A 22,034-nucleotide genomic window follows, 5' to 3' on the forward strand; every position below is an offset into this window, starting at 1 on the left:
CCTCCAGTCAGGAGACAGTTAGCAATCCCTTCCCATGCTTACACTTGACCTGTGCCTCCAGGTATATTAAGGACTCATATCCCATAATCAGGTGGGGAAAAAAATAATTAAAAGAAACCCTATCCATGACAGTTTGCCCCACTGGCCTTCAGGATCAGTGCTCTCCCAATTCTGTGAATGACCCCCATGTTTAAAAGTTTTTGTCACATCCTTACCTATTAAATCCAGGAAAGACAACCTAGCATACCCACTTCCCACAGTCAGTGACTCCTTATTTGCCACCTCTGGCAGATCTTGTACAAAGCCTGGAAAGTAAAGTCTTTGCTTCTAGCTGTGATGATGCCATTGAATTCCTCTGTGTCCTCTGTGTCCCTTCAGCTCAAAGCTATAGGTGAAGTATATGTCACATCATGATTTCACAACTGCAGTCCCTACCCTTTGAGCTGATGGCCAGGGCTGCCAATATGATTCTCTTTCTGTCTTCATTGGATGCCCATGGGACATCACCCCTCCTGAATGCTTATCTGTGATCCGGGCAGCTGGGAGCCCTTCCTTCAAGGTCCAGAACAGAGACAGGCAGCCATACAGAGTATAGGGGCTTACCTCTCTCCTCCCTACCTCCTTTTCCTACTTCTTCTCCTTCTGCCTCCCGCAGAACCACGAGTTTATTGATGAGCAGATGTTTGAGCAGAACTGCATGGAGAGTTCAATGCAGAACTACCCATCCACAAGAAGTCCCTCACTGTCCAGCCACCCAGGCCTCACTACCACCTGCTGCTCCCGTCGTAGTAAGAAGACCACACACCTGCCCAATTCTAACCTGCCAGCTACTCGCCTGCGCAGCATGCAAGAGCTCAGCACGATCCACATCCAGGGCAGTGAGCAGCCCTCCCTCACAACCAGGTGGGTGGCTTCCATCCCATCACCCGCAAAGGCTCGAATCATCCCATTCACAGAATTAGACAATCGCAGCATTAGGAGAACCTTGAGGATCCTCTAGCCGCTCCCCTTATCTAATGCATGAGCCCCTCTATCTTCCTCCTTTCCTTGCAAGGAAACCCAAAGGCCCTTCATATGCTGTTGGAGTAGGTACTATAGCAGTTTAGGCTGAAAATAGGTAACAGGGAAAAAAAAAACTTTAAAAATAATTATATATATACATATAAAATAATATGTCTCTAGATACACAAAAATGACCTGATCTGGTACAAGGAATGGACCAACCATTTTCTCAAGAAACAGTTTTCATATCTGTATTACTCATGGCTTATCCTAGGCTGATTTGAATCCCAGAGACTGACTTTTCCCTCCCTCTCTGCTTATATTTAGGCCACTTCCCACTACCTCCAAATGGGTTGCAGAGAATTCAGGGAATGCAAATGCCAAATGCCACAAATGATAGATATACAATCACTGGTGGGGGTGATGTACATTCTGCAATTCAAAGCCTACTATATACAACTTGGTAATTGCTAGTAGTTTGGGAATAATAATTAGAATGGATAATTACAAGTTGATTACAAAAGGCAGAGATAGAGGCACAACAAAATATCCTCCTAGTTACCACGAGCAAGAAATGTAGGGGGTCAAGGAAGCTTTGGGACGCTGGCCAGCAGGAACCATCATCAACTCACTCTTTTCTATCCCAGTCGCTCCAGCCTTAATTTGAAAGCAGACGACGGACTGAGACCAAACTGCAAAACATCCCAGATCACCACAGCCATCATCAGCATCCCCACTCCCCCAGCGCTAACCCCAGAGGGGGAAAGTCGGCCACCCCCTGCCAGCCCAGGCCCCAACACGAACATTCCTTCCATAGCCAGCAATGTTGTCAAGGTCTCCGCCTTGTAAAACCACTGGACAGAGGGCCAGAGTGGGTAGTGGGGAATGAAGGGGACTGGCATGTTGGTGGGTGGTCACTGAGACCACTCCCTCCCCCCTTTCCCCACTATTTCTGCCTGCCCCATTGTACCCCTAGCACTGAGACTTGTGCCTGGAAGGAAAAAGAGGTAGCAAAGGGGCAGCTGAGGTTCACGCTGCTAGCGTGGACATAGCCCTGTGATACTGCATCTCACTGGGGCCAGAGGAAGGGAGGGAGGGTGGGGGGGTTGGGGATGGGCCGGGGGATATAGGCTATGTGCCAGGACAGGGCCTGGATGGAGGAGCCTCAGACTCAGACCAAATAACAATCGTTTCTGGAGACCCCAGTGAGGAAAATACAAGACCAAGAGCAGCAAAGAGGCCAAGTTGTCACAAGCAAAACAGGAAGAAAATATAACACTGTGTATTTAAGCACCTTTTTCAAGGCTCTTAATGGATAATATTTATTCATGGGAAAAGGTGGAAAACAAAAACACCAACGGATTTTTGTGAAATGTTTTTCTCCATGGACCCAACACCTTTGAACCAAAACAATGCATTTTGTGAGGGATTTTTTTTTTCTCCTTTTATAGCAAAAGCTTTTAGGCTAAGAAGTCAGTTATTGCTGAGTTCTCTCTCCATTCCCCCAGGTGGGTGAGGTCAACTGAGCCTGGGCCCCCACTGCCCAGCTGACCTGTGCAGAGCTGCCAAGTGACCACACGGCAATCCTTACCCTTTGTCTGTCCCTGTCTCCCTTGTCTCTGTACCTCTCTGCTTACCCCTGGCTGTTTCTGTGTCCAGCCATCTGTCTCTACCTGGATCCCAATGATCCTGAAACACATCAGTAAAGCCTTCTTCATCACTGCCACGCACAACAGACTTGTGCCTGGGAGTTCTATCTGTGTGAATGCAACTGCAGAGGAGGAAAGAGTGAAGCAAAAATTGGGAGAGTTTAGGGGTAAGGGAAGTCTACCTCACAGAACAGAGGTACTTCCCTTGGGGTTGGAACCACTGGTGTTTGCAGTTTCAGTTTCTGGGAAAGAAAGGGAATGAACAGATTTATCACACTGGAATCTTGAAAAGGCAAATCGCCAACACCTGAGACACGGTCATCTCTGGTATGTGCCAGTGAGGGGAGAACGGAAGGACCCAGGGCTTGCAGCCTCAGCTGGTCATTATGGCACCTTGCTATGAACCCTTCCTTCAAGACCCACCATAAAGCCCATCCAGAGCCCTTCCAAGAGGCCCCGGGAGTAGTTTTCTCCAGAGAGGGCAGTGGTACGGGGACCAAGATTCCTCTGGCTTATATCAAACCAGAGGCAACTCCCACACAGAGGCTGTGGAAGGGTAAGCCTGTGTGCCTCAAGAAAAATACTTCAAAGCAAAAGCAAGTAAGAGATTCTAGATGATTCTTACCTGCTATGAAAGATGCCTTGATGTCTGAAGAGGCTTCGGCCTGATCTCCCTGAAGATGCTGAAATGGGGGAGAAGCCTGATCACCTCTGTGCAAGCAAAGGAGTGAAAATTATTTCTTGAACACCTGGACAACATATCTATTCAACTAGCTTGCACCCTGGTGGAGCTGGGGGCAGCATTTCTGGAATCCTCCTAACCATTGTTCACTGCTTGTAGCAGAGTAGGTGGGCCTCAGGGTTAGTGACAAGTCCTTTCCTGCCCTTCCCAACACCCAGCCACCTTGCTGCAGTCTCTGTAGCCTGGGCTCTGAAATACGTGAGCTCCTCGGGAGCTGCCTATCCATCCTACAGCTTAGTGGTTAGCTGTTTAATTGTAGGCCAAGAATTTCTCTCCCCACGACAGCCATCTAAATGAGTTTCACTAGCCAGGAACCTAAAAACACCCTTCGTGGGCTTCCCTATGACCCCAGCTCGATTGACCCTGTAGGTTCAAAAGGTTTCGAGGTGGCACCTAACCAGAATGTGGGCAGAAGGCAGAGGAGAGGGAGCCTTCTTTCTGTCTTAATCTCCTTATGCTTATCCTCATTGACCACGGGCTGAGTTCTTTCTCTGGGTCCCCTAATGTGGGAACGGAGTGGTTCTTGCCCTCTGACCTTACAGACTAAGAAGGCAGAAAAGCTTTACAACTACAGAGTACATGTGTGTACACACAACCAACCTAAACACATCGGAGAATACATACTTAAATCAATTCACTTCATATACACATCTCATTAGAAGACCAAGCTAAACTTCACTTAGAGGGCGGGCAAAGGACTAGAAAAGAATTTTTCTCTTAAAAAAAATGAGTACTAGAGCAAAATTACGAGTGTCTAAGTATCTTAGTTATGCTTCATAAGATCTGACTGGAGTAAGAGATAAAGAGGTAAATAGGGCTGGGCACGGTGGCTCACACCTATAATCCCAGCACTTTGGGAGGCCAAGGCGGACAGATCACCTGAAGTCAGGAGTTGAAGACCAACTTGGCCAACATGGTGAAACCCCATCTCTACTAAAAACACAAAAATTAGCCAGGCATGGTGGTGGGCCCCTGTAATCCCAGCTACTTGGAAGGCTGAGGGGGAGGATTGCTTAAACCCGGGAGGCAGAGGTTGCAGTGAGCCGTGATTGCACCACTGCACTCCAGCCCAGGTGACACAGCAAGACTCCGTCTAAAAAAAAAGAAAAGAAAAGAAAAGAAAAAAAAAAAAGGAGGTAAATTAGAACTGGTTGCACATACATACAAACTTCCTGTGATGAATTTAAGAACAGGTCATTACAGGGTTAGAATAGTGACAGATTCAACAAAGGATCTGTTTGATAGGGCACCAAGGGAACATTTTACTGGTTCCCACAAAAATTAATAAATGTTAAATATCATGTCCCAAGCAATTTCCCATGTTTTTTTATTGGTCCTAATCAACAGAATGTTTTGTGTTCCTTCCACTTCACGTTCAGAGCCCACGTCATGCCACTTCCTAAAAGACCATTAGACCATCCCCTTTTTCTCCATCCTCCACTGTAGCCTTAGCCAGAGAAAAGATCCAGCTCACTTCTGGTCCAAAAAATGTCAACCTTTGGAAAATGGCTCATCTACACTACAGAACACAGCCAGATGACACTGCTAAAGGGTATTGTAAGAAAACACAAGGTCCAAAGTATGCTGAATCGGTTTCATAAGTCTAACTCATTGGCCAGTGACTGAAAAACCAGGATATCAGGATTTTCTGGGGGCCAATAGCCATGACCCTTGAGCTTTCATAGTTCATGAGCCACTTTGACATAATAAAAGATTCCCAAAACCACCTATTCCATTCAGTCCCACTCAGCATTAAGAGGGGGAGGGAAAAACAAACAAACAAACAAACCTAACAGTTACATTCAAATGTCAAATGAATGTGAACCTAGAAAATGTAGTATTAACAGCATATCAGAACTAGAAAAGATTTAAGAATATCTAATTCATTTTACAGTATAGAAAACTGAGACCCAGAGAAATTAAATGACTTGTTCAAGGTCATGCAGTTATTTTATGACAGATCTGAGACCAGAACACGAGTCTTTTGGCTATTAGTCTAATGCATTTTCTACCACACCCACTGCCTCTGAGAGCAGTGATGCTTTGGAGAAGATCCATCAAAGAATCCATACTGTAATTGGAGACATAGTCTTATATGTCAATACGTATATGTCAATACTACTTGGACACAGCCCTTGGAAATCACCTGACTGTACCAATACAAACCATACTTTGGAAACCACCATTCTCTGGGTAGAACCATCTATGGACTATCAATTTTGTCAGAAATCAGTGAACAAGTGAAGAGTCAATTTTTTTTAGTCAAATATTTTCTCTTCTCAATGAAGAGGAGACTAGGACAGTGACATTTTGAAGCATACCTTTTATACTCCTTGTGGTCCTTATGACAGTCTGTGATGGTAGTAGGTAAAGTAGCTAAATCCTTGATTCAGAGAGGGGAAAACGTGGAAAGAAACTGAATGATTTTTCCAAGTTCACATGACAAGTTAGTGGCAGAACCATTATTGCAATCCAGGACTTAAGACATCTTGTCCTAGGATTTTTCCTCCACATTATATTGCACTGCTCTGAGGCTTGCTTATATTTTTCATACCTGGATTTCCAGGGTGGTGACATGGGGGAGGGAAGTATTCAATTCAGAACCACCATGAACCAAGATCTCTGGAAACAAACTCTGTACTATTTCTCCTTCATCTCCTATTTTCATAACTAGTGCCAAGCTCAGGACTAACTGCATAGACTCCCTTTCAAAAGACCAATAGATATTCTCAGTGACAGTTGAACACATTAGTTTACAATCACACAGAATTTGAACAGAACTTAAAGTCGACAGTTAATGCCGATCTATAATTAACAAAAATGTCAACTTGTGGATATGCTGATGATTTTATCCAGTTTTCAAAATATGATTCCTACAGTTCAGGATATCACTTATTAGATTGTAGACAAGGAAAATGTACATTGGGACATTATGTACTTAAGAGTTTTTCCTTAAGTTTTGCAGAGGAAGTGGTTGAAAATTGAGCTAACACTAGATTTTGAGGTTACTAATAAATTCCAGTTTTCCAGTCTCCCACTTCAATTACCAGGTAACTATAAGGCAAAAATATCCCAATGCTGTGAACTTAAGGCAATATTCATTTCCTTTCTACACTACTTGGCATGGTAACCATGACAAACTTTTATTTTCTCTTTCTGATTTCCTAATGAAATCTCATTATTTGCAAAGCTTTAAAATGACTAGATGAAGGAAAAACATTGTTATGACCCATGACCCTGGGAGCCCAAAGAGCACCATGAAGAGCATCATTAAAACTAAGAGAAAGTGGCTATCAGAAAATGAAACAGCTTTAAAGGGGTTCCTTTTAAGTCTTGTTTTCTATTCAGAATGTTCTGTGTTTTTTCTCAAGTGTGGGAATGACATTTATCTTAGCAGGTTACTCAACTACACTGGATGATGTCACTCTAACCAGTGTACGGCACTGACCCAAGTCCTGGGGGGCTCCTTGGACCAATGGACTATTTTACAAACCTGGGAGGTGGGAGGGATGGTATATTTTTGATAATCAGACATTCCAATGTAATGTTTTCCTTAGAGGTCACACCCTTCCCCCCATTAATGTCATCGTGAGATACATCAAGTGTGTTCTTTTCTATTTTCGTATAATAAATGGGCTTTGCTTATCAACATCACAATGGCAAAGAAGAAATATACTGTACAAAACTGCAGGAAGATAAAACATGAAAACTTTCTATGAAAAAAAAAAACCCGAGTTTCCTGTCGTCTTCTTTTGAAACTGTAGTGCATATGTTAAAACATGTATATCATTTACAGTATTGAGTCGTGTGCCACTGCTGTACCTGATGTATCCAATCTGGATTAAACAAATTATGTGCCACAAACCCTAAAATGACTGTTTCTTTGAATACTGATTCTCCTTTCCTCCCAAAGGTGCTGGTATATACTAGAAAATAGAATAATTTGAACACAGATTGGCTTTCTACCTTGCTAGAGAAAACTCACAGAATCTTAGAACGGTTATTAAAGGCCTAGTGTAATCTTCCCACTCCATCCCTCAATGTAAACATAAACAACTCCTCTATGATATCGCTGATGGTTCTTGCCTGCTTGTATGCTGTATTTGTGGATGTTCGCTAACAGGTAAAGCATTCGATTTTATTTATCAGCGGCTCTATTTTGAACACTGACCCCATATTATTGAAAGAAAATCTGACTTAATGTATCAGTACTGGTTTTACTGAGTACCAAGTTCTCAAACTAAAAAGAAAACTCAGAATTAAATGTTCTGTGGGGTATTGTAGAAAGCTTGGGAATCAGATGGTGGAGATTCAAGTTTAGGTTCTAGCACTGAATTGTGACTTCCTATCAGTAACTCCCTCTTGGCTTCAGTTAGTTTCCTCCTGTTAAAAATGGAGAATTAGAGCATAGTGGCATGTGCCTGTAGTTCCAGTTACTTGGGAGGCTAAGGTAGGAGGATCCCTTGAGCCCAGGAGTTCAAGTCCAGCCTAGGGAACATAGTAAGACCCTCATCTCTAAAAAAACAAACAACAAAAAATGGGGATTGGATTAGCTATCTTGGAAATCTGTTCCAAACTTAACAATTCTGACTTAGGTGATAAGACCAACCGGCAGTCTGTTTCACCATTGGCAATGAGGAGAATCCTTTTAATTTCCCCACAACTAGATCCAATTGGTGAAAACAGTAATAGAAATGGAACATTAAAACAAATACATGATGCCCAAAGACCTTAGAAATTAGCTGTGAAATTCATTTTAATCATTGATGCTCACATCCTTATCACCCACTAGGTGTCACTGCAGACCCACAGACCAAATAATCTTCGGGTAGAAATAACTGGAAACCAGATATGCATTGAGCAATTTGTGTTCTTTTTCATTAAGACGCACTGAATGTCAAGTGAGACATACGTGCTTGTGCACAGAGGTACAAAATAATAAACACATTCTGCCAAAATAAGTCAATAACCTTGCGATGGAGTTCTGTCAGCTAGGGTTATCAAAAATACATATTTTTAAAAGACTAATGTAGATTTTATTTAAGGGGGAAAAAAACGTAAAACTTCATACTACTCCCTTGTCTCATACAGAGTGATCCGCAAGTACTGTATGTGCAATTATTTTTAGTATTCAGGGGCTGAACTTTGCCTTTAAGCACATTTTAAAAGGTTAATAAGTATTACTGTTAATACCTAAGCTACTTTAGAAAATATTACCTTTAGTCATCCAAAATAATTCATATTCTAAGTCAGAATTATTCAAAGTAGCAGGTTTCTCAAATATCTCGCTACATGTTAATATTGCTAGCCTAATTCAAGTTACAGCTTAACGTGAATAGTTGTAGTAAGTGTTAATGATTTACAAGTATTCACAAATTCAGACATTTAACCAATTCACATCAGCCTTCGTCCAAATTACTTGAATTTATAAAGGCTTTCTGTATTTATAAATTTGAGTATCCTTTTCCTGAACTAGAAACTATTTTTTCTTCAGCATATGTCATATAATCATAGAACTAGAAGGGATCCTAAAAATCTTCTAGTCCAACTTTCATTTTATTGATGAGAAAACTGGACCATGAGAGGTTAAATGACTGGTACAAGGTTAAAAAGTAGGTAGTAGCAGTATCAACCAGGACAAGTACCTTTTTCACACCACCACAGAGCCTTCTCAAGTGAATCTACCGTAAACCTCTCTATGGTTCCTAACAGATGATGGAAAGATGCACCTAGACTGACAATCAAAAAAAAAATTTTTTTCCACACAAAGGTGAGTCACACACAAATAGCAGTATGTGGAAGATCCCTCCCACATCCACAACTATAGCTACCTGTTAGTTGAGAAGGTGGCAGCTGCCATTTTCCTGGTAAATGCTTATGGAAATTGAAGCAATTAGTATTTTTGTATGTTATACATATGCTTACCTCCAGCTTATTTTTGTGGGGAAAACAAAGCAAGCACAAAATAGAGAATCCAATTACTCTGAAGACTAATGGGTAACCTCGTCTCTAATTAAGATGAGGCAGTACCCTAATTAAAATCCCCCAGCAATGACAAACTGAACTTGGCTGTATTGTGGGGGAAAGGATGGAAAAAGTAAATTCAATTATATATCAATGACAGGATCTTATTTAAATGTGTAATTAAAATCTCTACTTCTTAATGACATACTGGACCTAATTATGGATTTGCTATCTACATTATTAATTAATTCACATACTGACACATGTAAGAAAAGCCTAATATTGCCCAATCCAAATGACAGGAATCCAAGTTAAGTAGGATTTTAGAATTGTGTTATGTAGGTGTTGGACAATAAATGACAATGGCTGTGGGTGTTTGCTGACAGCCCTGGGGAAAGTGTTTATACTACCTAGACAAGTATGTACACAGGAAAGAAGAGCTTTCCTTTTAAAAAGTGAATACACATCTCTCTACACAAGTGGTTCTCTCATAAAAAATCCAGTTCACAGAAAGGCTTGGGAACCAAAAGCTTAATCATAAAAGGATTTCCAGAGGAAAAATGCAAAGAATATGTAATTTCCAATTATATTTTTCTAAATCATAATTTACAGATGCATCAGCTCAGATCCAAGCTCCTCTTGGATCCTAACATTAGAGGTAAAAACTGGGGAAAATTTTCTAGAAGACACAAGATTAGGATGTACTAAGAAGTGTCTGAAGAGAATCAATTCCAGCTTCCACAAAATACTTAAAACTAAGAGCTAGAACTTCCCCTAGCCTTACCAGCAGAGCAGGTCACTTGTTAATCTGGACTGTATAGATGAACTTCAGAGGGTCTATGAACTCCTTGAAATTACACTCACAATTCTGTGCTTATGGAATGAGAAATTTCCTGAAGTCAATCTATAGCTATCAGCTGATTCATAAAAGGATCCAAGAACCAAAAAAGATTAAGAGCTGCTCCTCTATCTGAGCAACACAAGTAAGACAGCAACTGATGACCCACAGCTATTTAATACACAGCAAAAATGTGGACAGCTTTCACAGCCTCAAAAGACATTCAAAAGATAAACAATAAACATGTAAATATATTTAAATTTGTTTTTACTAAAAACAAATATTTTTACTGGAAGCTAACAGATCAAATCGAATACCTTTAGGAAAATCTAAAGCAATGTTTAAATATTCCTTCCTGCCTAAACCTAAGAGGATTTTCTGATCTACCATGCTACAAATTTCTACAAGAATGCACCTCTATAGAAGGAAATGCAGCCTAAGCCCTTTGTAAAGAACTCCACAGCAATAATATTACTGCTCAAATCTATTGCTTTTATTGTTTTTAAGTAAGCGGTGGTATATGTCATCTTTTTAAATGTTTCTTTTGGGAAGATCTTATAGAAAATGGCACCCTGAAACTTTCAGCTCTATGTCCCAAAAATTATCTTTCAAGAATCTGATGAAGTTTCTTAAAGAAACTCTTAAAAATGAAGATAATATACCTGGCCTAAATCAAAACAATCTGAAAAATGGATGTGTCCCAGTGGAAAGACTCAAGTCTTTTCAAGTTTATCAGAAATGCCACTATATACCACTGTACTATATGTCGAGGAGGATGGATATCCAAAGGTATCATTTGTTGACAGTTCCTGATGGTCTCAGGTATATCCTATAATCACTGGTTACTATGCATCATTTCTTGTAGATAAATGGTATTCATGTGATAAGCTGCCATCCAACTTGGATGTCTCTGAGCATTCCAATAATATGAATGAGAAGCGGCAGCATAATATTCTTGCCATGCCCTGTAGTAAGCTCTCCAGTACTCCTCATAATCCTGATAGGTATCAGAAAAACTCAGATGTGTTTCCCTATGACAGTCATACCAATCATCTTCCTGGGCTTCAGTCTGCAATCTGAAGGAAGACCGCCTGGGTAGGTTTCTCCGGCTCTGCTTAGCTCTCTGGCTAGCCCCCTCTTTAAGTCTTGTCTTCATCTGGATTCCAGGTGATTCTTGATATTTCTCTGGATTGGGGGTGTCACTTCCATTTGGTGGTTGTTCCAAAGAAATACGATCATCCACAGGAGTAGATTCAGAGTCTTTCAGCTGATTATCAGAAGAGCCTTCCAAGTATGACTTATTTCCTTTGCTCTGGGAAGAGGTTCTTGAGCTGTAAGAATCACTGTCACTCTCAGAGTCTCCAGATTGGCTACTACTTGCCAATACAGGGACTCTCTGTTCAGTAACTTTCTTTCTCACAAAACCATTTTGAGGATTCACAGTCTGATCCCCAGGGCCTGTGTAGTGCCTGATGATTTCCACAGGTTTCTCTAACCCCTCTTTAATATAATGTTCATAATCCTCTACCAATTCAGCAAAAGTCAATGTGTATGGCTGATGGATTTTAAAGGAAGACAGACAAGGAATCTGGGGGAGTGACACAGGTAAAGCTTCTTTGACCTGGTGCTGACTGTTGGTGGAGTTTTCAACGGGAGTCTGAACAGAATTCTTCATTTGCTCTTCGGATTGCCTGTCACAGCCCAGTTCTTTTGGTGACGTTGCTTTTTCTATGATTCCACATTCTGAGTGGCTTTTCACAGGAAGCTTTTGTTTGGTATTATTTTTTGATTTGACTGATAGTCCAGATACAGAATTATTTCTAGAGGAAGCCATGTGGTCACCATGAGCTTTCTGAATTTGAAGGGTTCTCTCTATTTTCTGAATTTGCTTTTTTAAGGGTTGGTTAGGTACACTTGCTATACCATATGTATGCACAGCAGCTTTAACTTCCACATCCCAATCCACACATTCTTCCATCAGACCAGAAGGAATGGGATCTACATAAAAAGGAAGAAAAATGTATTAAAATTCTCAAGCTACTCTAGACCACTGTTTTCTGAATGATTTCATAAAGTTTTCTACGATCAAATACATTTAAGAAACAATATGCAAATATACTAAGATGTTTAATAGATGTAATATTTTTAAAGACTGAAGCAATCCTGTAATAAAGAAACCTGCCTAAGAAATATGTAAGACCCATCCCATACTCACAAGCACTATCTCCCCTCACTCTCACTAGAAAAAGAGCTTACTCTAGGAGTAATGTACAAGCCTGCAACAATTCTCCCATCTTTTCTCTCCTCCCTCTCCACAGCCCCTCCCCTTTATCTCAATACTTCTGACAGCAAAACAAGATATTAGAAAATGGATTGTGCTCCCCAAAGCTTATCGACTAGGAAATAATACAACTGCAACTCTGTAGACCCAACTAAATCTGTCACCCAATATTCCAACAGGGAGAAATCACTGCCCTTAACAATAAAGAGAAAACCTCTATAGGGGAAAAAAACTAGATGACTATGAAAAGATCTGTGACTATGAAAATTAGAAATGACATTTCTAATTTTTAAAAAATTTGCTGGCTTCAACCCTCTAAATTTTCTATTCCATCCAGGTGTGACAATTTGCTTCCCGCACTCAGACCTTTCAAAGTGTGATCAATTTTTGTCTTAGGCAGACAAGATATATCAAGCCCCTGCTTTACAAAGATCTTGCCTGTTGTCGCTATTTATGCTCCATGTTATCTATAAATCCCACAGGTCTGGATACTTCAGTGAAGTCTCTTGATCCTTTGCTGAACAGATTCTATGATTAAAACTCTCATTCCTACTCAGTTGATATCCCTTGCTTGCCTAGTCCTATAATACAGGCCAATTTCCCTCCTAGTTCTGCCCCAGGAAACTCATCTGAACATCTGTTGTTACACAAGTTCCCAGTCCAATATAGACCTAACAGCATGAATATCATTTTCTCATGATTTCAGGGCCCTGTTAACATTACATAAAGATCCAAATATATCATTTTCCAGTGTCCAAAGGCAATTTTTATCACTAGATGCTATGATATTGAATCCTACAAGAAGTCTTAACCCTCTTCTACCAATTTTCAATTTTTTTCCCATATCAGACTACGAATAGACTTATACACAGAAAGAACTGACAGTTTTAGAACTGACATAGAGCCTAAAGACCATTTACTCTAAAGTACTTTGCAAATCAGGACTCTAAGCTTACAGCAATTACAGAGATTTGTAAAAGATCATAAAATGAGTTATTACTAACCCGATCTACTAGAATACATAGAACTCCCAGATCTGTGCTTAATCTAGCTCTGTAAAATAATTAAATATAAAGTCGGTAAAATACTCAATTATATTTATTCAATAACTACATATCCCATATTCTGCAAAGTCATGTATATACTATATGTGTATTTTTCTTTTTTTTTTCTTTTTTTTTTGAGACTGAGTCTCGCACTTTCGCCCAGGCTGGAGTGCAATGGCGGATCTCGGCTCACTGCAAGCTCCACCTCCCAGGTTCATGCCATTCTCCGGCCTCAGCCTTCCAAGTAGCTGGGACTACAGACACCCACCACCATGCCCGGCTAATTTTCTGTATTTTTTTTTAGTAGAGACAGGGTTTCACCGTGTTAGCCAGGATGGTCTTGATCTCCTGACCTCGTCATCCGCCCGCCTCAGCCTCCCAAAGTGCTGGCATTACAGGCGTGACCTATATGTGTATTTTTCTATATAGACATACATCTATATATGAATAGATACTATTTATAGTGCACATTTTCTGTATAACATGCACATCAAAAATGCCATATTTCCACTCAAGGGTTTTTTAGAATTTTTTGTTTTTAAGAGATCATTACTAGTTTTAAACATGCGTTGTTTCCAAGAGGGCACTTAAAAAGAAGCAGAACAAATGACTGAACTGAAATCAAAAGAAAACACTTCACTCCAATTTTTCAATAGTATTCAAATTAAAGATGCTGTTCTTTCCACATGGTGACAAAGGAGAATATGGCAAGAATTACCTTCACAGCAATTTAAGAGGTAAAATATCCCCCCTTGTATCAAAGAATAAAATCAAATTGCAAAGCTACTAACTAATAAAATAGAGCTAATATAGCTCTCATTTTTCTTTCTTTTTTTTTTTTTGAGACGGAGTTTCACTCTTGTTGCCCAGGTTGGAGTGCAATGGCTTGATTTCAGCTCACTGCAACCTCCACCTCCTGGGTTCAAGCGATTCTCCTGCCTCAGCCTCTCAAGTAGTTGGGATTACAGGCACCTGCCACCAGGCCCAGCTAATTTTTGTATTTTTAGTAGGAAAGAGGTTTCACCACATTGACCAGGCTCGTCTTGAACTCCTGACCTCAGGTGATCCACCTGTCCTGGCCTCCCAAAGTGCTGGGATTACAGGCGTGAGCCACTGCGCCTAGCCAGCTCTCATTTTTCATGTGCCAGTGGTTAGCTTGCACTCCTCTCCGTGCTACTTAGTATCTGTAACACCTTTACTTACCCTCTCTATGTCTAAATATCCTCATCTACAAAACAATTGCACACACCTCATAGGAGTGTGGTGAGAAGTAAATGAGTTAACATACATACAGGACTGGGAACAGTACCCAGCACATCATAAGCACTCTGTTAGCTATTATTATTATTTTTATTATGCTTATCACCACTATAATTATTTTGAAATAATGAAACAGATGAAATGTACCTGGTAAAGGGAGAAGGTTGATATTACATTTCTGGGCAATTCTCATCATCATATTTTCTTCCTCTCCCCGGCAACAGTAGGTCACTGTCAGCCCCAATGTACCTAAAGCAGAGAGAATGTTAGGTAGTAAATCATTTTCACAAAAATAATATTCAAAGCCCACCTGTCACATTATAGATCCCTCCCCTTAAAGAAAGCACTCAAACTTTTTTTTTTTTTTTTTTACCAAAACGGCCAGCTCTCCCAATCCGATGCATGTATGTCTCCCAATCCAATGGTATATCCAGATTTACAACCAGATTCACCTTCTCAGCATCAATCCCACGAGAAGTCTTGAATTGAAGAAGATAGCAATTATTTGTTTGCATTAACTGTACAGCATGGATACCAATGCATATTATATTCTTCCAGTACAGCCAAGAGACAAATTAAGAACGGAATACTGAGGAGCAGAGGAAAAGGAAATTCATTCCTAATGACTAATTTCAAGGACAAAGATAAACATATTAAAGACATTTTTAAGAAAGTATTTTCCTCAGCACTGGAAAGATAATTATCTTCTGGTATTCTTGTTAGATACACCTACATAAAATAATATATGAAATCTGTACATCTGATAATAGAACATATGTCAAGATGGATTAGTCACCCAAACTGAATAGGAAATTTACCAAATCTGTGGAAATGAGGACTCTGCAATGAAAGTGCTTCAGTTTAGCCATAGCATCAAGACGCTGATTCTGATTCATATTGCCTAAAAGGACCCCAAAAGAAAGTCACATAAAAACAACTAAGCTAATACATATTTATCCAATCCACAAAAAGTAAAAAGCATAACCCCCAGTCTTAACACTTTTAATACACCAACCACAGTTAATTCTGTCCTTCTGTGCAAATCTAGGTTAAGATCCAAAGTTAAAATCTTTTAAACTATGGTTTAGGCAATCAACTTGAAATTCAAAAATCAATCCTAAATAGTGATCAGGCCATGCCTGAATATATAACATTCTATTTGCAAAGTTACATATGAAGTATAACTAGCAATTCTTAGGAAAATAAAAATGCTTTAATCAGCTGTTTATAATTTGGTGTTAAAGTGTAATCTATAGTTTAAGTATTGGTTCATTAGAAAATAGTCTCCCCAGTATCTCGTGATATACCATAACTAAACAAGCTCATGCCAACAGGTTAAAAATTAAGCTGACACCAAACAAAACTCTAAAAAGGATCTCACTGATCAAAAAATCCTTCGACTCTTTCATTCTTATTATGCCAGCAGTAATCATTTAACTTTGCAGCAAGAACTCAATCACTTTTGCCTTCCACAAAACCATAAAACAGTCAATTCAGTTAGCAATCTCCAGCATTTTAACAATTATTAAAAAAAAAAATTCTAAAGAAAAAATATTTTTATCTTAACACAATACAGACAAACTTGGTTTTATAGAATTAAGTTATATGTGGCTATAAGAGAGATTCTAATAAAATTATGTCTTTCTGAACACTAGTTTTCCTAACTTTTTACTATATACCAAGTTACTCCTTAAAAATAGAATATTGACATATCAAATTCCAATGAAAAATAAGCCTGAAAATTCCTTTACTCTAAAAGATACAAGATAATTTCACACTCTCAAGACAATTCATAAAGTGGTATTTCTTCCTCCTGACTTTGGAGGCTTCAAGTCAGTATACTAAATAAAGATTAAAGTAAGAGATGAACTTACCTGAAATGCACTCAGCAGGAAAGCCTTTAGAAGAAAGGATATCAGCCAAATGTTGTGCTCTATGAAATATAACATAAATGGTTACAAATTTACAAATATTGCCCCATGACTATCCTTTTATTTCACAAGTTCCCCAGATAACCTTTTAAGTTACATTACCTGCTGTGCAAATTAGAAAAGACTAAAGCTTGATTAAATGGAATTCTGCTGAACAGTTCCTGTAAATGCTGAGTCTTTTCCTCAAAAACCTTATGTGCCAAAGGGTATGAATTGACAACTTTGTAATACTGCTTCAAACCTACAAAGAAGAGCTATCAGTTAAAACAAACATATATGCTAATGGTAACCATGAAACAGCAAGACAAAACTCGGCAAGGGAAAGCTCCAGAATATCACAAATAAACCAATAATATAAGTACCTAAAAGCTGTACACACCTATGAGACTTGGATCACTGGAATTCAGTCTTACAAAAGTGGGATCTCTCATGTACTTTGTCAAAGCATTAGCCAAAAATTCGGGATAAGTAGCTGATACTGCCAGCATCTGTTTACTGGCAGGCAAGGAAGAATAAATCCAACTGCAAAATAAAAACAGATACCATGTAAATTATTCAAACAATAATCACCACTTGGAAAAGCTAAAGATAGATACTTCGGAACACTGTTTTAATAGTCAAGTTAGTTATTTTTCTTACTTTATTTGCTCCTGGAAGCTGCCTTCTTCTAAAAGCTTATCTGCTTCATCAAGAATAAAGAGGCGTATACTGCCTGGGTTCAAGTAGTCAAGTTCTATGAGTTGCTTAATTCTGCCTAATTAAAAAAAAAAAAATTGAAATATTTATGATGTACCAAATTTGTGTAAATCTCAGCCAATATTGTTACTCTACTTATTACTTACAGGTTGTTCTGCTGAATTTCCTGATTCAACTCTCATTATGCATGTACACACTAAACCACAAATTAGAAATCTGGAGCTCTGATCTTGACTAAACTCATTGTTTTCCCCTCACGTTTCATCACCAGTAAATAAACACCATTTCTATCAAAAGACCTCAAGCACTGAATGCAAGATGCTGATTCTGAGTGATTCGCAACCAAATATAATAGAGAAGCCAAAGAATAATCCCAATCCATGGCTTAGAAGGGCCTCCTGAAAGTCACTGCATTTCTCCTCTTCTCAAAAGCCTATCCCACGTCTTCTCAAACATACTTAGGAATGGAGATTTCATAAATTCCACTGGTAAACCAGTCATGTACCTAAATCTCACTGGTCTAATGCTCTTCATTTCTAATCAAAATAATTATCACAGTTATCAAAGACTCCCATATATCTTTATTGTTATATTAAAAGTGTGTAGTTCCTTAAAAGCCCTGGTTACCAACAGGCATTGTTATCTTACCAGGAGATCCAACAGCAATATGACACTTTTTAAGTCTGGTTTTGTCTTGTGATAATGGGGTCCCTCCAATAAAGACATGACACTCTAAGCCTTCCATTTTTATTCCAATGGCTGTAATAACAGAATGTATCTGTACAGCAATTTCTCTTGTAGGGGCCAAGATCAAAATCTAAAAAAAAACCATAAATTACACCTTTGAGTCAGAGGAATAAATACATAGGGGACTGGTATATTCATTACATGACACACTATATTTCATTTAAATGATCATTTCAAATGAGTTTTTATTGATAAGGTAAGGTACAGTTATCCCTTGGTATCCACAGGGGATTGGTTCCAGAAAGCCCCCAAATACCAAAACTGGCAGATGCTCAAGTCTGTTATATAAAATTCCATATATCTGTATATTACCTATGTACATCCTCCCACATATTTTAAACCATCTCTAGATTATTTATAATACCTAATACAATTTAAATGCTATGTAAATGGTTACACCGTATTTTTGTTTATATCTTTTGATTGTTGTATTATTTTTTATTGTTCCTCCATCCTGCCCTGAGTATTTTGATCCACAGTTGGCTGAATCAGCTGATACAAAACCTGAAGACAGGGAGGGCTGACTGTATTCCATTCATTCGTTCATTCATTCAACAAATATTAAGTAAGAACCTACTCTGTGCTAGGCAACATACTAGTTGCCGGGGAATCAACAGTTAACAGTACAAAGTCTTTGCCCTCATGGTACTTTCATTCTTGGATAAGAATATATACAATAAACAAAAATAAGTAATGACAGGTAATAAAAAGTATCATAAAAAAATCAAACAAGGAAAAAAGGAGTCATTTTAAATGAGGTGATCATGAAACCTCCTCAAAGGAGGTAACACTTGAGCAGAGACCTACATGTACGGCATAGAGTAGAGCTGGCTATATGACCCCTGGGGAAGCGTTTTCACCAAGAGGAAACAGCAAATGGAAAGGCCATAAGATGGCAGTGTTCTTGGTGTATTTGAGGAAGAAAAAGAAGGCCCACATGACGGAATTCAGGGGAAAGTAAAGGAGGTCAGAGATCTACCTCCAGGGACTAGATCACAAAAGACCTTGAGAGTCATGGTAAAAACTTTGCAATGTAACTACTGGAGGAGGAGAAAACAAAACTTTGTGCTCTTAACTACAAGAAAAAAAAATTGATTTAAAAAAAAAAAAAAAAGGACTAGGAGAAAATATGCCAAAACTGTTAATAGCAGTTTCTCTCTAGGTAGTGAGATTACAGATTTTGTTTTCTGGTACGTCCTAATTTTTCTGAATTTTCCCTATTTCTAAAAATGAATATGTATTACTTTGATACACACATAGAGAATAATGTAATTTTCATAATCCAAAGATCTGAAATTAAAAATATGAATTTGCCGGGCATGGTGGCTCACACTTGTGATCCCAGCATGTTGGGAGGCTGAGGCGGGTGGATTACCTGAGGTCAGGAGTTTGAGACCAGCCTGGCCGACATGGCGAAACACCGTCTCTACTAAAAATACAAAAAAATTAGCCGGGCGTGTGGTGTGCACACTTGTAATCCCAGCTACTCGGGAGGCTGAGGCAGGAGAATCACTTGAACCTGGGAGGCAGAGGTTGCCGTGAGCCAAGATTGTGCCACTGCACTCCAGCCTGGGCAACAGAGTGAGACTCGGTCTCAAAAAAAAATGAATTGATGAAACTTTTCCAGGATTTCAGCATTTTATCTGCTGCCAAATTGTCAGAAGCCAAAATCTCAAATACATCTTAGTCTACAATTAGACTAACTCAGGTTCTTGGGAAGTAGGAGGATTTCCAATGTGCAACATCACCTAGGATTTGGTAGACCTAAGATGGACTCAAAAAGCTTCCCAGGTGATGAACATGGATATCTGGGTTAAAAACCACTGTTGAAGATTCATCATCAGATATACCAATGCCTGAGAACTTGAAATACAGTCTGCCATAACAACTAAACTACCAGGTAAGGCTATGAGAATCACATCTAATTCATCTTTGAATCCCCAATGCCTGGCATACTGTTTATACGTAATACGGACTCAACAAATCTTTGTTGGAGAAATGATCCCCAAACTCAAATTTCCTGCTAATTTGGGTAAGGCAATCTTAGAAACACTCTAAGACAACCTGGAAGATGGGAGATCAATATGATACATTTACAGAGCTTTAAGAACCACCTGCATACCGGCTGTGGTGGCTCATGCCTGTAATCCCAGTACTTTGGGAGGCAAAGGTGGGAGGATTGCTTGAACCCAGGAGTTCAAGGCTGGTCTGTGCAACACTGGAGACCCCATCTCTACAAAAAATACAAAAACTAGCCAGGTGTGGTGGCACACACCTGTAGTCCCAAATACTTAGGAAGATGGGTGGGAGGATCACTGGAGCCCAGAAGTTCAAGGTTGCAGTGAGCAATGATCCGCCACTGCACTCCAGCGTAGGTGACAAAGCGACACCGTCTCAAAAAAACAAACAAACTCTGCAGTTACCAACAATAGCCAGAGCACTACATTACCATGAATCAAGTCAAATGTTAAGTCTCACATTAATCTAGTCAGTAAGTAAAAGAAGAATCCCTGTCTGTATTACCAAGTAGTGACAAAATTGACATATATGGTAGCTTTATTCTATTTAAATAAGGTACGCATAGAAAATTCCAAATTTCGCCACCACCACCACTTAACTCAATCATTCATCAAATTCACTTCCAGCTCTGAGGAGCTACTGGTATTTCATCTGACCTGTGGTAAAGTCCACAAAACACATCCTCCTCTGGTCCTCTCAGCTAACTCACCTGGGTACTTAAGTTTTCAAGAATAAGAGAGTCCAAAGCTATGGTGGAGAACACACAGGTTTTCCCGGTGCCAGATTTAGCTTGAACAATTAAATCTGCGAAGGAAAAAAACAATTATCACTAGCCAGTACTCACTGAAGCAACTTAGGGGCTAACATGGAATCAGAGAACTAGAAGGGTCTCCTGAGATTCCCCTAGTTGGCACCTTCATTTTTCGTTGATTCTCAAAAACGTATGAGAACACGCCTAGTCCCTGAACGTTTACCGTTTATCTTCGCAAACTTAGAACCATTTGTCAGTGCTTAAAAAAAGGTCTTAACTATCCTCAAGTTCAATAGTGCACGTTAGTTTTACAAATAAGTTAACTGAGCGTAGCGCCTAGCCCCAGGCAGGGCCCTGCTCCGGGGGCCGACCGAGGGCTCTTCCCGAGCTGCGGCGCGGGCCTGGCCGCCGCCGCCCGTCGGTCCCCCTTCTCCCACCCCACCCCCCGACCTATCCCGGGCCCCCGCTCTCACCGAGCCCGCAGCGCCCCAGCGGGATGGCCTTGAGCTGCACCGGCGAGGGCCTCTCGAAGCCGGCCGCCCGCAGCCCCTCCAGCACCGGCCGCGAAAGCAGCAGTGACTCGAAGTCGGCCGGCTCCGCCAACAGCACATCCCCCGTGCGGGTCCGCGGGCTGCTGAGATCCTGAGCGGTCCGCAGGATCCTCACAGGCCCGGGTGTTGGCTCTGGGGCCGGGACCTGCACGGCCACATGCTCAGCCGGCATAGCAGTCGCCACTGCCGCTAAGGCTCCCGAGGCTTCAAACGCCGCCGCCATGGTAGCCGCGCCGTCAGATCTCGCGGTGCTTAAGGGGAGGCGGAGATCCTGGGAGCGAGAAGAAGAAAAACTTTATTGGCAGTTTTCCCGCGAAGACACTAACACGCCCAGCCTGGAAGTGGAAGAAAGGGACGGGAGTCGGAGGCTGAGAGACTGCCCAGACACACAAAAAATGTGGCCTGAGGAAAGCCCCAAGAGGGAGGAGAGGAAAGATGAGGCAACTGGTGAGTCGCTGCCTGTGGCCTGCAGAGGGCGCCGCGGGCCTGCGGTGGGGGCACCGCCCCGCCTCTCGGCCCTCTTCTGGGCGGAGCCGCCCAGCCGTGCCCCCGGCGCC

General features: G+C 40.5%; 2 protein-coding genes across 7 annotated transcripts in view; one reads left to right on the forward strand and one right to left on the reverse strand.

Moving 5' to 3' along the window:
* The window catches only part of KCND3 (potassium voltage-gated channel subfamily D member 3), a 222,176-nt gene extending 214,911 nt beyond the window's left edge, over positions 1-7,265 (forward strand). For all 6 annotated transcript variants that reach the window (XM_019018649.3, XM_055354838.2, XM_004026346.4 and 3 more), the window contains 2 exons: positions 656-903; positions 1,650-7,265. In XM_019018649.3, the coding sequence (XP_018874194.1) occupies positions 656-903; positions 1,650-1,851 (450 nt within the window). In that variant the 3' untranslated portion in view covers positions 1,852-7,265. The remainder of the gene's footprint in view (positions 1-655; positions 904-1,649) is intronic.
* A 3,401-nt stretch (positions 7,266-10,666) lies between these two features.
* On the reverse strand, positions 10,667-21,964 carry DDX20 (DEAD-box helicase 20). The gene is made up of 11 exons (XM_004026348.5): positions 21,400-21,964; positions 20,885-20,979; positions 18,058-18,226; positions 17,353-17,467; positions 17,093-17,235; positions 16,816-16,954; positions 16,657-16,715; positions 15,601-15,683; positions 15,156-15,261; positions 14,930-15,031; positions 10,667-12,193 (listed from the first exon to the last, which is right to left on the reverse strand). The coding sequence occupies exons 1-11, from the start codon at positions 21,698-21,700 to the stop codon at positions 11,031-11,033; spliced, it is 2,475 nt and encodes an 824-aa protein (XP_004026397.2). The 5' UTR covers positions 21,701-21,964; the 3' UTR covers positions 10,667-11,030.
* Between the last annotated feature and the right edge of the window lie 70 nt (positions 21,965-22,034).

Source organism: Gorilla gorilla, chromosome 1 (genome assembly GCF_029281585.2).
Source record: "Gorilla gorilla gorilla isolate KB3781 chromosome 1, NHGRI_mGorGor1-v2.1_pri, whole genome shotgun sequence".
Lineage (NCBI taxonomy): Eukaryota > Metazoa > Chordata > Mammalia > Primates > Hominidae > Gorilla > Gorilla gorilla.